Source organism: Hemibagrus wyckioides, linkage group LG14, assembly GCF_019097595.1.
Source record: "Hemibagrus wyckioides isolate EC202008001 linkage group LG14, SWU_Hwy_1.0, whole genome shotgun sequence".
NCBI classification, from domain to species: domain Eukaryota; kingdom Metazoa; phylum Chordata; class Actinopteri; order Siluriformes; family Bagridae; genus Hemibagrus; species Hemibagrus wyckioides.
Genome location: NC_080723.1, coordinates 20,871,589 through 20,890,280, shown reverse-complemented (window position 1 = coordinate 20,890,280; position 18,692 = coordinate 20,871,589). Strand labels below are relative to the sequence as shown.

Below are 18,692 nucleotides of genomic sequence, written 5' to 3'. Positions count from 1 at the left end.
TATAATATAATATAATATAATATAATATAATATAATATAATATAATGTAATGTAATGTAATGTAATGTAATGTAATATAATATAATATAATATAATATAATATAATATAATATAATATAATATAATATTATATTATATTATATTATATTATATTATAAGAAATATGGACCTGTATTTATTACTTTATTATTTATTACAGCATAAAATTATTTTATTTCACCTACCTGTTTTTCTGTGAATGTGTTTAGGGCTCTAAGTCTCCCTCCACACTGAACCCTCCGACCCCTGCATCTGAGCGGACAGTCGCCTGGGTGTCCAACATGCCACACCTGTCAGCTGACATCGAGAGCTTGCGCGTGGACAGAGAGGACCTGAAACTGAAGGAGCACTCTAAGAGCATGGACGAGTCTCGGCTGGACCGGGTCAGTGACAATATATCTATAAAATATGGATTGGAGTTGCATTCACATTTTGTTTTTGCTACACACTAATCCAGATGTACCAGATATGGATAAATGAGTAGCCCATAATCCTAGAATAATCAGGTGGCTTTCACACTGGGCATTTTTCGTATAGTCCGAGTCCAAACACGATGTTTTCCCAGCACCATGGCAGTGTTGGCTTTGTATCAAATTCCCTTGATTCTTTTCAACCCCACTGCATTTGCATTTATCTTGCCTCATTACTAATGTGCATATGTAACCCAAACCCCCCCCAAAATGGGTGCTATGATGTGCCTCAGAAGGCAACTCTTCTGTGTCCTACAACATTCCCCTGTCACTCATACTACGTGTGTTGCAGAAACTGGTGATGTCATCGGCTAAAACACATGACCAGGTTGTGAAGTGGTAGCCAAATGATTAAGGCATTAGGCTACTGACAGGAGGTTATGAGTTTGAATCCCAGCACCACCAAGCTGCCACTGCTGGGCCCTGAACCCTAAACCTCTCAGTTGTATAACAAGCAAGGCCCTGAACCTTAAACCTCTCAGTTGTATAAATAAGATACATGTATGTTGTTCTGAATAAGGGCAAATGCTTTTAATATAAATTTACTTTACTTCTTGAACACGTGTGAGTACGAGTTGTGTTCACATGCACAAGAATTTTAAGGCAAACTAACACCACCTCCTACAGAAAGTCTTGGGTTCGGTACCATGGCATGCTTCCCAGTCCACATGACAGCTTTCACATTATCAATTTCTCATGCAAGCCGTGTTCTGTTTCAGTCTAAACTGACAGTGTGAAAGCCTTCTTAGGTTTAATATCCAGGCTGTTATACCAGAAAAAACAGAAAAGGCCCTTCTTCGTATTCACAAAACTGAATTAAAGTTAACATGCTTCTCGTGGTATGCAGGATTTAATAGATAGATAGATAGATAGATAGATAGATAGATAGATAGATAGATAGATAGATAGATAGATAGATAGATAGATAGATAGATAGATAGATAGATAGATAGATAGATAGATAGATAGATAGATAGATAGATAGATAGATACTTTATTCATCCCAAAGGGAATACCAATCAAGCAGAAGCCATACCTGATTCCACCTGTTTAATCAGTTGATTTTGGCTTTCAGTAGCCTCAGGTGTGGCTTCTGCTTGGTCGGAATGAAAAACTGAACCCATACTGACTCTTTCCCGATAAAACCGGACACCCTTGGTCAACAGCTTCAAATCCATACAAAAGTTCATAAGCAGTGAATATCAGTGCAAAGAATTACAAAGAGGTGTTATTCTCAGCATGGTGTGAAGACAGTAACGTGTTATTTGTATGTGTGTGTGTGTGCAGGTGCGTGAGTATGAGGAGGAGATCCACTCCCTGAAGGAACGGCTGATGATGTCCCACCGTAAGCTGGAGGAGTATGAACGCAGGCTGCACTCTCAAGAGCAGCAGACCAACAAGATCCTGCTACAGTACCAGAGCCGTCTGGACGACAGCGAGAGGAGACTGAGGCAGCAGCAGCTGGAGAAAGACTCGCAGATCAAAGGCATCATCAACAGGTCACAATCCCGTTGAGGCACAATGTGTGTGTGTATGTGTGTGTGAAGGAGCAGTCTCAGTAAAGCCCAAAAGAAAGCATGCAGGCCACTACATAATGTCCAAATCTCTCGGAAGGGTTCAGCACTCTGATTCTCACGTCATTTGAGTGGTTGTGTTTTATGTCTTATTGTTTTGCATGTTGTTGTATGTATGTGAAATTATTTTCTGGTTATTGTGCACTGTCGTTTGTGATTGTCTTGCCTAATACTGTCTGGTTATGTTGATATTTCTTTTCTGTGATTGTTTTGTTGCGTATTAAATAAACGGCATCAAATCCAGCTGTGATTTGAGAGCGATTGATGAATCGGCTTCAGTTGCATGGATATGAGCTCATGCTCAGTAGATCATATGCATATAACCTGCCCTGATTTATCGTTATGAATTTATCATTTACATAAAACATGGTCTAGTTCCTGCAGCTTTTATGATATTGTGCCAACAAAAGAACAGCACTCAGAAGGCTGCAGTCATCCAACATCAAGTGAAATTCCAGTGAAATTAAGTTTAAGTTATTTATGTCTGAGACTGCTGCAAGAAATGATGTTCTTATGTAGACAGTTATGAAAGTGTGCTAACAGAACGGCAGACAGCTCTATTTGTAGCTTTTTTATTCATTTTTAAAAGTCAAATAGGTTAAAACTCAAAAGACAACTTGGTTTCGAATTCAAATGAATGAATTCAAATTCACATGAATTAAAACTGAAAGAGATAAATCAAATAGATTAAAAAATATCATGCAAATACATTCAACTCAAAGATCAGTCATATATCAAAACTCTAATAGATAACTTAGTATAAAACTAATAATAAAAAAATTATGCAGGTTAAAACAAAAAACAAATAGAGAAATATCATATGCGTAAATGCAACAAACTGAAATAGATGTTAAATGTTAGGGATAAATTAACTCAAATAGATTAAAACTCAAATTATCTACTCATCTTAAAACAGGTTAAAATGTAACAAAATATGAATATGAAAAAAATTCCAACAAAATTTATAAATATTTTTATTTAAACTTTTTAAAATTTATTTTCTATTTAAACAAATAATAAAAAATAATAAATAAATAAAATGAAATGAAATGAACGAATAAATAAACAAACAAATAAATAAATAAATAAATCTGGCCTCACTTTATATCAACCATATGAAAAAAAAGAGTCCTAGAGGAGTTTAAACCATCACAGTCCATTAAAATATGCCTCAAAGATATTGGGATTAAGTTGCAGTATCTTCACCCAGTAGCAAAAACTTGTAAGTGATCTATTCAACATTGATGATATGGTTCCAATGATTATCCAAGAAGGAAACAATGATCTCTGCTAATAACAGGACTGCTTTTGTTTATCGTTTGTTTATACTGCAATAATCTCTATCTGTTCTGAATTTTTCTGAAGTGTTTATAATTGGTTTGAGGTCTGAAGGTGGAATAAGGCATTTTCAAGCTCTGGGTATGAGGCCAAAACTCAAAACAATCTTTAAATATATAACAGAAATAGATTTGAACTCAAATAGATAACTCAAATTAAAATATGGATAATTCAAATCGACTACACGGATGTACATCTGATAAGTAGCTCAATTATTACTCATATATTTAAAAAATACACAATATACCTCATTTTAAAGCCCCAGCAGATATAACTCTGAGTTATTAGAGCCACAGAGCTGCACTGATGGTTCCCCCATGGTTCAGTGTGAAAGGCACTCGAAATAATATGCTTAAGAAATACAGAGGGGCCCAAAAAAATATACACACTTCAACATGAAAAATGTAAAAAAAAAAATTGTTATTACTACATTTATATAAAGGGTAGCTGTAAGTCATGGTTGAATGATGCAGTGCTCAAATTGGACACCATTACCATCCAGACACTTGTGATTACGGTGAACTACTGTATAAACAACATCAGGAATTTGTGTGACTGTTAGTCGTGTTGGTGGTTCTGTTCCAAACACACGTCACAGTTGTCGTTGAACTTACACACATTTTTAAGTTTACAATACCACCTCAAAATGATCTTGTGTTGCTCAAAAGTCGTGTGCCTCTGCCATCTTCTTTGACTCTCTTCTGAGGGTCATAACACCATTGATGGTTATCATTGATAGCATTCATCTTTAGAGGAAACATAATACTACACATTGCTGCCATATTTGTTTTAAATAGTTTTTCAAAAAGGGCATAAATAGCAACTGTTGAAGTGTATATACATTTTTGGGCCCCTCTATATACACACCGATCAGGCATAACATTATGAGCAGTGCCAGCTGAAGTGAATAAGACTGATGATCTCCTCATCATGGCACCTGTTAGTGGGTGGGATATATTAGGCAGCAAGTCAACATTTTGTCCTTAAAGTTGATGTGTTAGAAGCAGGAAAAATGGACAAGCGTAAGGATATGAGTGAGTTTGACCACTGGATTAGAGCATCTCCAAAACTGCAGCTCTTGTGGGGTGTTCCCGGTCTGCAGCGGTCAGTCTATCAAAAGTGGTCCAAGGAAGGAACAGTGGTGAACCGGAGACAGGGTCATGGGCAGCCAAGGCTCATTGATGCACGTGGGGAGCGAAGGCTGGCCCGTGTGATCCGATCCAACAGACAAGCTACTGTTGCTCAAACTGCTGAAGAAGTGAATGCTGGTTCTGATAGAAAGGTGTCAGTATACATAGTGCATTGCAGTTTGGGGCCGCATAGCTGCAGACCAGTCAGGGTGCCCATGCTGACCCCTGTGCATCACCGGAAATGCCAACAGTGGGCACGTGAACATTAGAACTGGACCACAGAGCAATGGAAGAAGGTCGCCTGGTCTGATGAATCATGTTTTCTTCCTCTTGTGTGTGTCCTGGGGAACACATGGTGCCAGGATGCATTATGGGAAGAAGCGAGCCAGCGGAGGCAGTGTCATGCTTTGGGCAATGTTCTGCTGGGAAACCTTGGGTCCTGCCATCCATGTGGATGTTACTTTGACATGTAACACCTACCTAAGCATTATTGGAGACCATGTACACCCTTTCATGGAAACGGTATTCCCTGATGGCTGTGGCCTCTTTCAACAGGATAATGCGCCATACCACAAAGCAGAAATAGTTCAGGAATGGTTTGATGACCACAACAACCAGTTTGAGGTGTTAACTTGGCCTCCAGATTCCCCATTCAGGCATCTCTGGGATGTGCTGGACAAACAAAATCCGAGTCATGGAGGCTCCACCTTGCAACTTACAGGACTTAAAGGATCTGCTACTAACATCTTAGTGCCAGATAACACAGCACACCTTCAGGGATCTAGTGGAGTCCATGCCTCAACAGGTCAGGACTGTTATGGCAGAAAAAGAGCGATCAACACAATATTAGGCATAATGTTATGGCTTATTTATCCAAAATATCACATGCAGCATGATTTAGTGTTGAGATCAAATCTAGGAATAACCTGTGGTGATTTCCGAGCATTTTTGTAGAACCTAATGTGTGGTTCTCTTGCCCAATGTGTGGTTCTTCATCCCAACACACACCATGTTACACTTCCTAGTGTTCTCAAATACACATGCTTCTCATCTGAAGCTCTAATGGCCCGATAAAAATCCAAGCATCTAATTTACAAGTGCATTTTTTATTAGATATTAGTTATTTATTTAGCAACTTCATTAATTACACCTTTCAGATGTAATTACCTACATTTTTATTCCAGCATGTGCAATTATGATTATTATACATATTATTTTCTACTAACTTCCAGCATGTGCTATTATGAATATCATTCTTATCTTATACTTTATTATTAGTTATTAGTTTCACTACTCTGCTTGCTATACTTGCTATAATGAATGATTTTTCATATTTAAATCCAAATCAAGCAGTTTATCAAAACTGATGCTCAAATTCACATGCACTCTGATCACACGTGAGTTTGACCATACAGATCGAAGCAGAAATGAATGATTAAGGTAACCGTTAGTGGAATTTGCATTAAATCAGATTTAACTTAGCGAATAAGGCCTAGTGTGTGTCCTCTAGACCTTCAGCACCACTATAACTGTATACATACCAAATGTAGGTGTGCTGATAAAATAGTGAACGATTGTAGCTACGAAGTGGATATTATTTTATCTTAGCATGATTGTGCTTTTGTCTTTATAGATTATCGTCTTGTGGTTGTGGTGCTGCATGTTCTTCGTGGTTTGTGTTGCTATGTGTGTTGTATGATCGTATCGTTGTGTGATTGTGGAGTTTTGTGATTGTGTTGATGTGTGTTGTTATTCCAGGCTGATGGCGGTGGAGGATGAGTTGAGAGGCAGTGGCGTTTCTGACCTCAAATCCCGAATATTTACAGGAGAGGTCTGTCTCTTTCATATACACATACACACGTGCAGCCGACTGCAGTACAGTACTGGCTAAAACACACTTAGATACGTTTCCATGCACACAGAAACCTGAATTGAATATACTTGATTCATAACCTGGCCTTTGTATGTTGAAAAGAGGATTTGTCCACCTGCTCGTTCATGCAATTACCCAATTGTCCAATCCCGTGGTATGTTTTGGTCTGTAATATTGATATTAAACCAAGATTAGGTTATTGATGTGCATGCAAACATATGCAGTTGCTGTTTGGATTGTTCCCACTCCCATTACAATCTAACTTTCTTACTGTACCATTTATCACACTGCACTTTTCATCAAATCGTCACGACGTTGTCGTTTCTGTGTGATTGTGTTCATTTGAGTGTGTTGCGTATTAGAGTACCGGGTCTCTCACTGTGCTTTTACATTCACAGCTCCACTCTCATACGAAGCACTGTTGTATTTGTGAGAAAGCTTGAACCATTTTTATGAATAATGTGTGCCTTTTTTTTTATTTTCAGTATGTGTTTGGTGTACCAAATGCCAGTTGTGGCTATTACTACAAAACTCATACTGAGCAGTAAATCCAGTTTAGAACCAGTTTCAGACTGATGCTGCATTCATCTAGGGAACCAAAGTGATGTTCAAGATGATTCTCTTTTTAAATGGCTGCTTCCTTTAGACAGACGACTCATTGCTTTAGTCTTGCAGTACATAAGGAAGTATCACCACAGCTGAATATGGAGATGTAGCGTTATTGCAGTATAGTTCACTTGCAACCCCATACAATGAAGCTCCACCCACATGTATTCATGTACACTGGAACCTCCGCATATGAATTTAAATCGTTTGGGAGGCGAGTTCTTGTATTGCAAAACGAATTTTCCCATAAGAAGTAATGTAAATGCAGATTATCCGTTCCAGCCACCCAAAAATATTAGCAATATGACCAATATGAAGTGTATGTAAACTGTATGGCAGCTTACAAAGAACTGACCCAAGCCAAGCATTCCAGGTCAAGGCTCCTCACAGGAAGTCGTGCCACCAAGCTTGGGTTAAAAATAGAACAGACCGCCCACACCAACGAAAAAACGCCCCAAAAAATCATTTAGCTTTTGGCGCATGGCAAAGGCAACGTTGGTATCATGGGTTGACTCTTTTCAAACAGCTAGCTGGCGTTTGATTTGGTTTGGTTTGGTTCATATTCTGAAAATTCTTCGTAGATTTCTTGCAAAAATTTTAATTCTTAAGGCGAAAATGAACAATTTTTTAAGAAAAGGGAGGGCATTTGTATGCCAAGGTTCCACTGTAGTATGTTTTCTAAAACATCAACATGACCAAAAGCATGTTCTTTAAACAAAAAATAATAAATAAAAGGATTTATAAGCAGTGGACTGGCAATGAGGTCGAACTACTGCTCAAGATTATACTGGCACTAAACACATTTTCCCATCCACACAAAAACAGTGAAAATTATTGAGGGCATTTTAGTTTTCAGTGACATAAAAATTCATGTGGAAGAAAAGACAAAATGCAGAAAAGTTTGGAAAATATCTGGATACATGTGGACGTGAAGTTGCAAATTATGGAAATTCAGAAGTGGTTGTATGCTGCTTGTGCTCCTGAGTGTGTAGTTAATATTTTATTTTTATTATTATTTTATTTTATTTTATTTTATTTTATTTTATTTTATTTTATTTTATTTTATTTTATTTTATTTTATTTATTTATTTTTACATTTAATTTAATTTTATTTTATTTAAATTAAGAATAGGACAAATAAAGAAACCTATTATTATTATTATTATTATTATTATTATTATTATATATATTATTCATACTTTCACTAGAATAGAAATCAAATAATAACTTAAATAAACATAATCGAAATAGCTCACTTTTATTTTTCAGCTTTTACTGACATTGGTCATTTTATGCTCGCACTTGAACTTTTATGGACTTGTGTGGGTGTCACTACATTCTTAAGAAAGTGATTTGCGCTTGGTGGGCCATCAATTTATCCATGTGAATATGAAGAAAAGCAGATTTTGTTACGTCTAGCCAAAAAAAACATTTTGGCTTACACAAGGATTTACACACAGCTATATAAAAACACTGAAAAATGGGGCCCATTAAACACCTTTTAATTTCTTGTGGGTTTTTGTGGACAGAAATGCAGACTATAGTACCTATAGTATACTATACAGGATACTGTAATATACAGGATACTATAATATACAGGATGCTATACTATAAAATATACTTTACTATATAGGATACTATGCTAGACATGATAATGTGCTATACAGGATACTATGCTATATAGGGTACGATACTATATAGGATACTATACTAGATAGGATATTATACCATACAGGGTACTATACAATAAAAGATATTGTACTATACAGGATATTATACTATATAATTTATTGTACTATACTATATTGGATACTGTAATATACAAGATACAATACTATACAGGATACTATACTATACAGGATATAATACAATACAGGATACTATACTATACAGGATGCTGTACTAGGATACTATGCTATACAGTGTACTAAACTATACAGGATACTATACTATACAAGATACAATACAATACAGGATACTTTACAATACAGGATACTATACTATATCGGATACTATAATATACAAGATACTGTACTATACAGGATACTATATTATACAGGATACTAAACTATACAGGATACTATACTATACAGGATGCTGTATTATACAAGATACAATACAATTCAGGATACTATACAATACAGGATACTATACTATACAAGATACTATACTATACAGGATACTATGCTATACAGGATACTATACTATATCGGATACTATAATATACAAGATACTGTACTATACAGGATACTATACTATACTATATCGGATACTATAATATACAAGATACTGTACTATACAGGATACTATACTATACAGGATACTATACTATACAAGATACTATACTATACAGGATACTATGCTATACAGGATACTATACTATATCGGATACTATAATATACAAGATACTGTACTATACAGGATACTATACTATACAGGATACTATACTATACAAGATACTATACCATACAGGATACTATGCTATACAGGATACTATACTATATCGGATACTATAATATACAAGATACTGTACTATACAGGATACTATACTATACTATATTGGATACTATAATATACAAGATACTGTACTATACAGGATACTATACTATACAGGATACTATACTATATCAGATACTATAATATACAAGATACTGTACTATACAGGATACTATACTATACAGGATACTATACTATATCGGATACTATAATATACAAGATACTGTACTATACAGGATACTATACTATACAGGATACTATACTATATCGGATACTATAATATACAAGATACTGTACTATACAGGATATGATGCTATACAGGATACTATACTATATCGGATACTATAATATACAAGATACTGTACTATACAGGATACTATACTATACTATATCGGATACTATAATATACAAGATACTGTACTATACAGGATGCTATATTATACAGGATACTAAACTATACAGGATACTATACAATACAAGATACTGTACTATACAGGATACTATACAATAAAGGATACTAAACTATACAGGATACTAAACTATACAGGATACTATACAATATAGGATACTGTACTATACAGGATACTATACAATACAGGATACTATACTATATCAGATGCTATAATATACAAGATATTATAATATACAAGATACTATACTATACAAGATACTATACTGTACAGGATACTATAATATACAGGATACTATGCTATATAGGATTCTTTACTATATAGGATACTATACTATACTATACTATACTATACTATACTATACTATACTATACCATACTATACTATACTATATAGGATACTCTACTATATAGGAAACTATACTATACAGGATACAGGAAATTTGGAAACCTCTTGGAAAGTTTGATTCTATGATAGCTCTATACACGGTTCCTCCACTTGGTAAGATCATTTGTCAGACATTTTGTTGAAAAGCACAACACGCCATGGCAGCTATTCAGTTTTGTCCATCTGGATGGTGCTCAGATGCCATTTGCTAACACAGGCAGAGTCTCAGAGCCAGATCTAAATTCCCAGATGAAGCATCTCTCCAGATGTCACCTACATTCTGTCATCCAGAGCCTTAACCAAATTAGGATGAGGAACTTATGGTCCACAGTCACCTTCTTTAAAGGAGCACTACATGCCCAGGAGACCAGAACCAAGTTCTAAAGGCTAGAATCTCTTGGTGCAGCAAGTCAGCCAGAAACTGCATGAACCTTCAGCTGAAAAGCCAAGCTATTTCCTTAACCAAGTAAAGGACCACTCACAAGCCTTCTCTCAAAGTACATTGTTGATCAACTTTCTATTGTTCCATAAGTTCGGTTTAAATAAAGTTTTTGGTTAAGACCTGCAGCTCAAGATCTGCCCAGCCATTTTACATATATATAGATAGAAGAATTCAGAGAAATAGAATAATTGAAGAACAAAGATTCAATTCAAGTTGTTTCCTGTAGCGAAGCATGGGATATACAGTACAAAGGGGTAAAGGTACCACAATCCATCTTCTGACCAACTATAGAGGGAAGAAATATAGAGGCTACAAGAATCACCAAGCAAATTGGATTTTCACAAAGAAGTACAGATATGAGCGACAAAAGTTCTGGAACCAAGATTAACATCTACCAAAGATATGGAAAGATCAAAGTGTAAAGAAAGAAAGGATCTGCTCCTGATCCAAAAGGTTTCAAGCTTTTCTCTGAAACATGATGTTGGTAGTGTTATGGCTCAGGCTTGCTTGGCTGCTTCTGGAAAAGGTTAATTGGTCTTAAGAATGGCATCCAAATGAATCAAGATAAACTTTATCAAGCAGCAAAACAATGATCTAAAACACACAGTGTTTTTTCAACCACTAGACCTTAACTTACTTGTATAGCACTTTTAACAAAGACATTGATTGTTTGCTTTGCAAAAATGGTCCAGTACTTTTGTTCGCCTAAAAAGTGGGTGGCCTGATACAAAAGGTTTCCTGATTTATTTTGTTTGTTTAACATTTCTAGGTGTAAATACCAGGAAATACAAGAAATCCTGAAATCTTGTCCATGTTTTGATCTCAAACTCAAAAGTATTTGGTGTGTAGAGCAAACAAATAAATTGGACTTGCCTTTCTAATAGTTGCAGAGGGGACTGTATGCATAGATCAGCAAATTCCTTAAGACTCATTGGTTGTTTTACCCCCTATTGACAAAAGACATACACATTCTGGATAGACAAGACAACTGATTTATAAGTAGAATATTGGAGCCCATCAATATCAAACAACATTAGCCATCTTTAAACTACTGGTGTGTCAGTCCTCTGAGATCTGGAGTTTTTCTTCAGGTACTTCAGTTTCCTCTCAGGTCCCCAAAAGACTTTGGTAGCTGAGATAATTGACACAATTTGTGTGCTCTACTGTGATGGACAAGTATCTCATTCATGGCACACTGTATTCTTGCCTTGTGCCCAGTGTTTCCTACAATCCGGACCAGCATTTCCTACCATCTGATTCATGGATTCGTATTTCCACCTTTTACATTTACATTCCTGGCATTTGGAAGACGACCATATCCAGAGCAACTTACATTTTACAGTGGAACCTTGGCACAGGAATTTTATTCATTCAGGAGGCGAGTCCTTGTAGTGAAAATTTGTATTGCATAATGAATTTCCCCATAAGAAATAATGTAAATGCAGATAATCCGTTCCAGCCACCTAAAAATATGACCAATATTACCAATACGAAGTGTATGTAAACTGTATGGCTGCTTACAAAATCTGACCCAAGCCAAGCATTCCATGTCAAGGGTCCTCACAGGAAGTCGTGTCACCAAGCTTGGGCAAAAAATCAAACATACCACCCACACCACCAATCTGTCCACAAAAAAAATGCCTGAAAAACCCTAGCTTTTGAACGCATGCCGAAGGCAGCGTTGGTATTGTGGGTCAATTCTTTTGAAACAGGAAGTAAAATTCTTAAACTCACTTCGGTTGGCTTTGCTTGGCTTTCCACTAACTCAAAGTTCTGAACAGCTCCTAGATGTATGCACAACTTAGCCAGCATTCGGTTCGGTTCGTTTGTATGCTGAAATTGCTTTGTATGCCGATTCAATTCTTAAGGCAAAGATTTGTAAGCCAGGGCATTTGTGTGCCGAAGTCCCACTGTGTCTCATTCTATATACAACTGAGCAACTGAGGGATAAGGGCCTTGCTCAATCAGTAGACCAACACCTTAACCACAAATCTACCACATCAAAGTTTCTACCAGTCATGCATTCGGTGAACAAAGTATCCACCTATATGGTGCATAGTGTAAACACTAGGGTAACAGAGGGTATTGTGTATGTAGGTGTAGCTTTGTTTAATGGAATTCCATTAGGTTCTAGTCTGTAATTGCAGGAGTGGGAGTGGATCAGGTTATCCAGGGTAACTCTCCTGCTGAAGCTGATTGTGAGAAGACAGAATAGGTAGGTTGGTGCCTGGCTGTGGAATCTGCAGGGTTTCATGTAGGAGGGAGTTTGGGATCTGTACAGGACCACAGCACTCACTAGACCCCCTCTGCGTTAAACACCTCTCTTCTCTGCCTATGGTCTTTCACTTTACCTCCTAAGCGTTGCTCTTTTTGCATTTTTCAACGTGTTTTCTCAGAATGTTTTCGTTCCTTTGCTTGTTAACTTCTTCTTTTTTTACCCAACGGTTCCTTGCTTTTTTTTCCACTTCTTTCTGCAAACTTTTCGGTTTATTTAACATTCTTAATCAGTTCTTCTTTAATGTCATACACATCTCCATGTGGTCCATCTTCCAGTCTTCTCCCCTTTTCCTCTTTCCCTCTCCTCTCCTCTTATCTCCTTTCCCTTCTTGCCCTCCTTTTCCCCTCTCTGTTAGGATGATCCATATTCCTCTCTGGGTTCCGTTGAGCAAAGCATGGTGCCAGGAGGGGAGGGGGTTCTCCCGCTGAACCCCATGTCGGCTCTCTCCTCCACCACCAGCTCCCCTTGGAATGGAGCTCTCCCTCCCCTGCCCCCACACCTGCACATCAGCCAGAACGGTGATCTTCGTGGCAATACCGGCTTCCCGGGTGCAGCCATCGCTACAGCAGCCGGGGCCGCGGCCTGCTGGGCCATGCAGGGAGGGAGACTGGGCTAGTCATGTGGCCTTTTGAACACTGCGAGAGCTTTGTGCTGTGCAAATACATGCGCATTGTTGCTAGCCAAAATATTATCCTCACATTCCAGCATGAGTCTGTGGCTGAAGAACCTGTAGTCAGCTTAACAGCCATCTGTCCATTTTTTTTCCCGCTTTTATCTGTCCATTAAAGAGAACATCAGCCAAAATTGCTAATAAAATACAAGAAAATACATGAAATGTTTTAGCAATTTTAGCTGTGTTATCTGCTAAAAGAGCTTTTTTTTAAGAACGCTAGCTAGGTTTCTTTTTTTAGGGTCGGTCAGAGCTCTAAAGTTCTTTTAAGATGCTTTTGGCTTAAGCATATGGTATTTAGACATTTTTTAAAATATATATATATATATATATATATATATATATATATATATATATAAGTATTTAGCTTATTATTAGTTTATTTGAATGTTTCTTTAGAAGTATGACTCATAACTGGGTACAAAATGCCTAAAGCATATATTAATGAGATACTATTTTTAATGTCACAAGGGCTGTGAAAACAAAAGTGTGAAGATGTGTTTACATTTCCATGAACTGCAGAACTAATTTCTATATCCATGACATGGAGATTTGCTGTTATCGGTTCTAGAAAGATTTTCAAGAGGTGGATAAATTCCCACTGAGATATGAGTTGAGATATGAGTTGAGTCATTACATCTTTCTTTATTTTGTCAATCTGAAGCGTTCATGAGTGTCTTTATATGACTGCCATCTATCACTCATATCATTCCCATGCCATTTGCTATCGTAAAGTGTGTGTAGCTTATCCGAATGTGTTGTCCAGTATGTGGATGATATATTCATTATTAGAGAATGATGTGAATGTTATGACAGAGGCTTTATACATGTGATCCAAGAAACCAGGACAATTAACCTGTCAATCAAAGGCTAAGTGGACTGTCAATGGACACTAAGCCACATGCTGCCCTCCTGCGCTCACTTTGTTTTTCTCTCCCTCAGCCGATCTATGGTGGGCACACCGGAACATGATTGGACCACAGCAGCGCGAAAGGATATGTGACTGGACCCACGCCAGTCCAGGACCCTCTCTTGTTTCTGAATGGTTGAGAGAGGAGAGAGAAAGAGGAAGAGCCTGAGAAAAAATAAATAAATAAAAAACCATCGCTCTGACACATCAAACCCCAAAAAGCACACGTACACAGGAGCACATTCTGTATGTCTCTCTACTTCTTTCTCTCCCTCTCTTTTCCTCCCTGAGCCAATATAATGACAATCATCTCTTTTTTATGTAGTGAATTGACAAATTAGCTACTCGGTGCTGTTTATTCTATTATTTATTCGGCCATTATTACATTAGGATCTTTGCTTCAAATTAAAGCTACGAACAGAGGGACTTGCTTCATGTATACTCTTTTTTGGTTTTGTTTTTTTCCTTTCGCCCATAGTACACCTCAGACTTTCTCTCTACGTCTTTCCCTCTCTCAGCAGGCGTGTTTGTTGTTTTCAGCATGATAGCTGCAGAGGGGTTGTGCTGGTCTTTGTGTGTATGTGCAGTTATGGTGTGTATTACCAACTCCATAACCCACAAGCCTCCAAGCTCTAATAATGACTCTTCATTTTTGTTCTTGTAATTTTTTTCCTATAATGAGCCTTTTCAATCTTTTTATGGAGGTGTGGTCTTTTCTGAGCCAATCAGATGTTGCCATACTACTCAGAAAGCCCTTCCTGTGCCGCGCAATGGGCGGCACCTCTTCTCTGTGCCTAAAGAGCTCTATACAAAACAGGGGAAATGGGAAAAAAAAAAAAAGAAAAACAAACAAACAAAAAAAAAATTCATCGAACCGGAGTGAACAGGACACTCCTTTTTTTCTTTTTTTTTTTTCTTTTTTTTTTTTGTCAAGCTGTGGAGTTTGAAAGAGAATGATGTTTGATTAATATTGTCTCCGTTTGGACTTTTGCTGCTTTAAGGACTTTTAAGGATCAGCATCCCTTCATCTCATCCGGTCGATGGGACAGAAAACGACGCGAGCGAAGCTACAGCGCCACTGTGCGTGTGCGAGTCTAAGAGCAGAAACAACCTGCTTTGAGCGAGCGAGACGGTGTGTAGCTTCAGTGTACGTGTGAACGACGGGACGTATTCTGCGTACGAGGTGCTTCTGAGCATCGATGCAAATGGATTTGTCTTTTCCTTTGTGAGCGTGTGCATGCATGTGCGTGTGAACTAGAGAACTGAGGAATAGGAATGAGAGCAGATGGAGAACACCGAGGATGACCATGGTTTCATCAGCTAACGGCAGGGACCCGCCTTGAGAGGAAACTGCAGTAGAGACGAAAAATCTATATGATCTAGTATTTATAAAGTCTAGCTTTAGTATTTATAATTCTAGACCTATAGCCCATCTTTATTCTATTAGACTTTATTTAAGCACAAATATACCCATTACCAATGTACTATATTGTGGTAATGTACTATACTACTCTCCTAAAGCATGGAGACACACACATACACACACACACACACATACACAACGATCATAGAAGGAAGTAGTAGCATCATACCTCATTCGGTCCTACTGTTATCTTCTTTCCATTAGGCGTACAGCATCGATCAATCAATCCAACACTTCTGTTCGGTTCTCCTCGCCGTCCGATTGGAGTTTTTTCAGAGATCGGTAGCTGATTTCTTTTGCTTGTGAGCTTCAGTTGGATTTGATGTACATAAGAGCTGAGGATTCAAGACCTGTTGATTTCTACAGTTTTATTCATTTTACCAAGTCCTACTGTTTTTTTCTGATTCTTCCTTGATGTTCGATAGATGATTACACACATATACACCATTAGTTGGTTTTGCTGGTAGGTTTTTAGTCACTTGCTTTTTAATTTATTCTGATTCTTCTTCTTCTTACTATTATTTTTCTGTGGTGGTTGAAAGTATTGATAACTTATTATGTCTGCACTTCAGATATTATTTATTTTTGAGAAAAAGAAAAAAAAAAATTGAATCGTGCCCCGTGCCTAAATGTTCTGGTTCTGAAACCGGTTAGAAATATGGCTCTGCTTGTTGGCCACTGCGGATCAGAACCAGTTATGAGAGAAAGATTAAGCAGAACCTTACGATACTCGTCACCTTTTGTGTATAAAAGTCCTCCTGAGAAAGATTGTGCTGGTGAAACGTTTTCTCCCATCGTGTAGCGCTATATTTGTTTTTTAGAGTCATGAGATTTTCTATCTAATCTTCAGAACGAAACACCCAGTGCGGGTCTACTCCTACCCTTAAACTTAGCCATAGACATGGACAAGCCATACACACCCTGTCCTTCTTACGGGCTTTAGGAGCGTAGGAATGTATATATTTCTATAGAACCACAGAAACACGTACCGGCGAAGGAAAGGCTCAGTGTTTAACCGTGTGGGAAACCTCAGCATATGGAGAAATGTTGTGAATGTTAATATTGTTAAGAAGACAATTATTCTATTCAAATATGACTATTATTGTAATTATCATTGCTTTCATTTTCTTGATGATATGATTATTGATTGATCAGAAATTTCTTTCATTTTGTGAATATGAGTTTACTATTATTCCAGAAGTTTAAATAATTGGACAAATTAATAAATAGATATATGCTAACCTTTACGATTTGTTTTCTGGTTCATTTTTTTTTCTCAAACACTATTTTACTCTTTAGTTGTGTTGTTAAGTAATTATAATAATGATAATAATAATAATAATAATTACTGCTGTAATAAAAATGACATTATTTTTTGTCAGATCACTGAGCTTTAACACCACAGATAATATCCTCTATGATCTAATATAGTTTGTTTAAACTACCAATGCTACCTTCACACATACAGTGACAAAGCAACCTTCTTTAAGCGTTTTTTAATGAGAGCAGGAGATTTTCCGTTGACATGAGCAACAGCGATCGTGGGAAATCGATGTGGGCGTGTACAGCGACATGGCAAAGTGGAGAAAAGTTTAACTTTATGCAAATATGGAGCAACTGCTGATGTGATCGAAGAGCTCATTCATCTCATATGATATGATGCATATATACACTGGTGAATTTTATATATACAGCTCTGGAAAAAAATAAGAGACCACTGCAAAATAATCCGTTTCTTATGTTTTTTTCTTCCAGGTTCATGTATTGGTGAGATGAACAGTTTTGTTTCATTATTTGTGAACTGCTGACAATATTTCTCCTAAATTCAACATATAACTATTGTTAGTTAGAGTGTATATTTAAAGGAAATGACAACACATCAAAATAACCCAAGATCATGCAGTATTTGCAGAGCTTTAATAACTCAAATAAAACAAAATGCAAATAATTTGTAAACAAATTGTGTTAATGCTTTGGCTAAATAACATTAAGAAATCAGTATTTGGTGGAATAACCCCGATTTGCATGCGTTTTGGCTCCATGATCTCCAACAGTTTCTCACATTGCTGTTGGGGAACTTTATACCACTCTTTTTGCCAAAAAGCAAACAGCTCATCTTTGCTTGATGGTTTGTGACCATCCATCTTCCTCTTGATGACATTCCAGAGGTTTTCAATAGGGTTCACATCTGGAGATTGGGCATTTTTTTCCAGAGCTGTATATATATACACTATATTGCCAAAAGTATTCGCTCACCCATCCAAATAAACAGAATCAGGTGTTCCAATCACTTCCATCAGCTCAGTGAATTCCAGCGTGGAACTGTGATAGGATGCCACCTGTGCAACAAATCCAGTCGTGAAATTTCCTCGCTCCTAAATATTCCACAGTCAACTGTCAGCTGTATTATAAGAACGTGGAAGTGTTTGGGAACGACAGCAACTCAGCCACGAAGTGGTAGGCCACGTAAACTGACGGAGCGGGGTCAGCGGATGCTGAGGCACATAGTGCGAAGAGGTCGCCAACTTTCTGCAGAGTCAATCGCTACAGACCTCCAAACTTCATGTGGCCTTCAGATTAGCTCAAGAACAGTGCGCAGAGAGCTTCATGGAATGGGTTTCCATGGCCGAGCAGCTGCATCCAAGC

At 37.3% G+C, this 18,692-nt stretch overlaps 1 protein-coding gene across 4 annotated transcripts in view; it reads left to right on the top strand.

Annotated features, from left to right (window-relative positions):
• The window catches only part of syngap1a (synaptic Ras GTPase activating protein 1a), a 142,989-nt gene extending 125,696 nt beyond the window's left edge, over nt 1–17,293 (top strand). For 2 of the 4 annotated variants that reach the window (XM_058408768.1, XM_058408771.1), the window contains 4 exons: nt 249–422; nt 1,797–2,008; nt 6,310–6,382; nt 13,399–17,293. In XM_058408768.1, the coding sequence (XP_058264751.1) occupies nt 249–422; nt 1,797–2,008; nt 6,310–6,382; nt 13,399–13,659 (720 nt within the window). In that variant the 3' untranslated portion in view covers nt 13,660–17,293. The remainder of the gene's footprint in view (nt 1–248; nt 423–1,796; nt 2,009–6,309; nt 6,383–13,398) is intronic. The other 2 variants (XM_058408769.1, XM_058408770.1) reach the window with 2 other exon arrangements.
• Nucleotides 17,294–18,692: the final 1,399 nt, after the last annotated feature.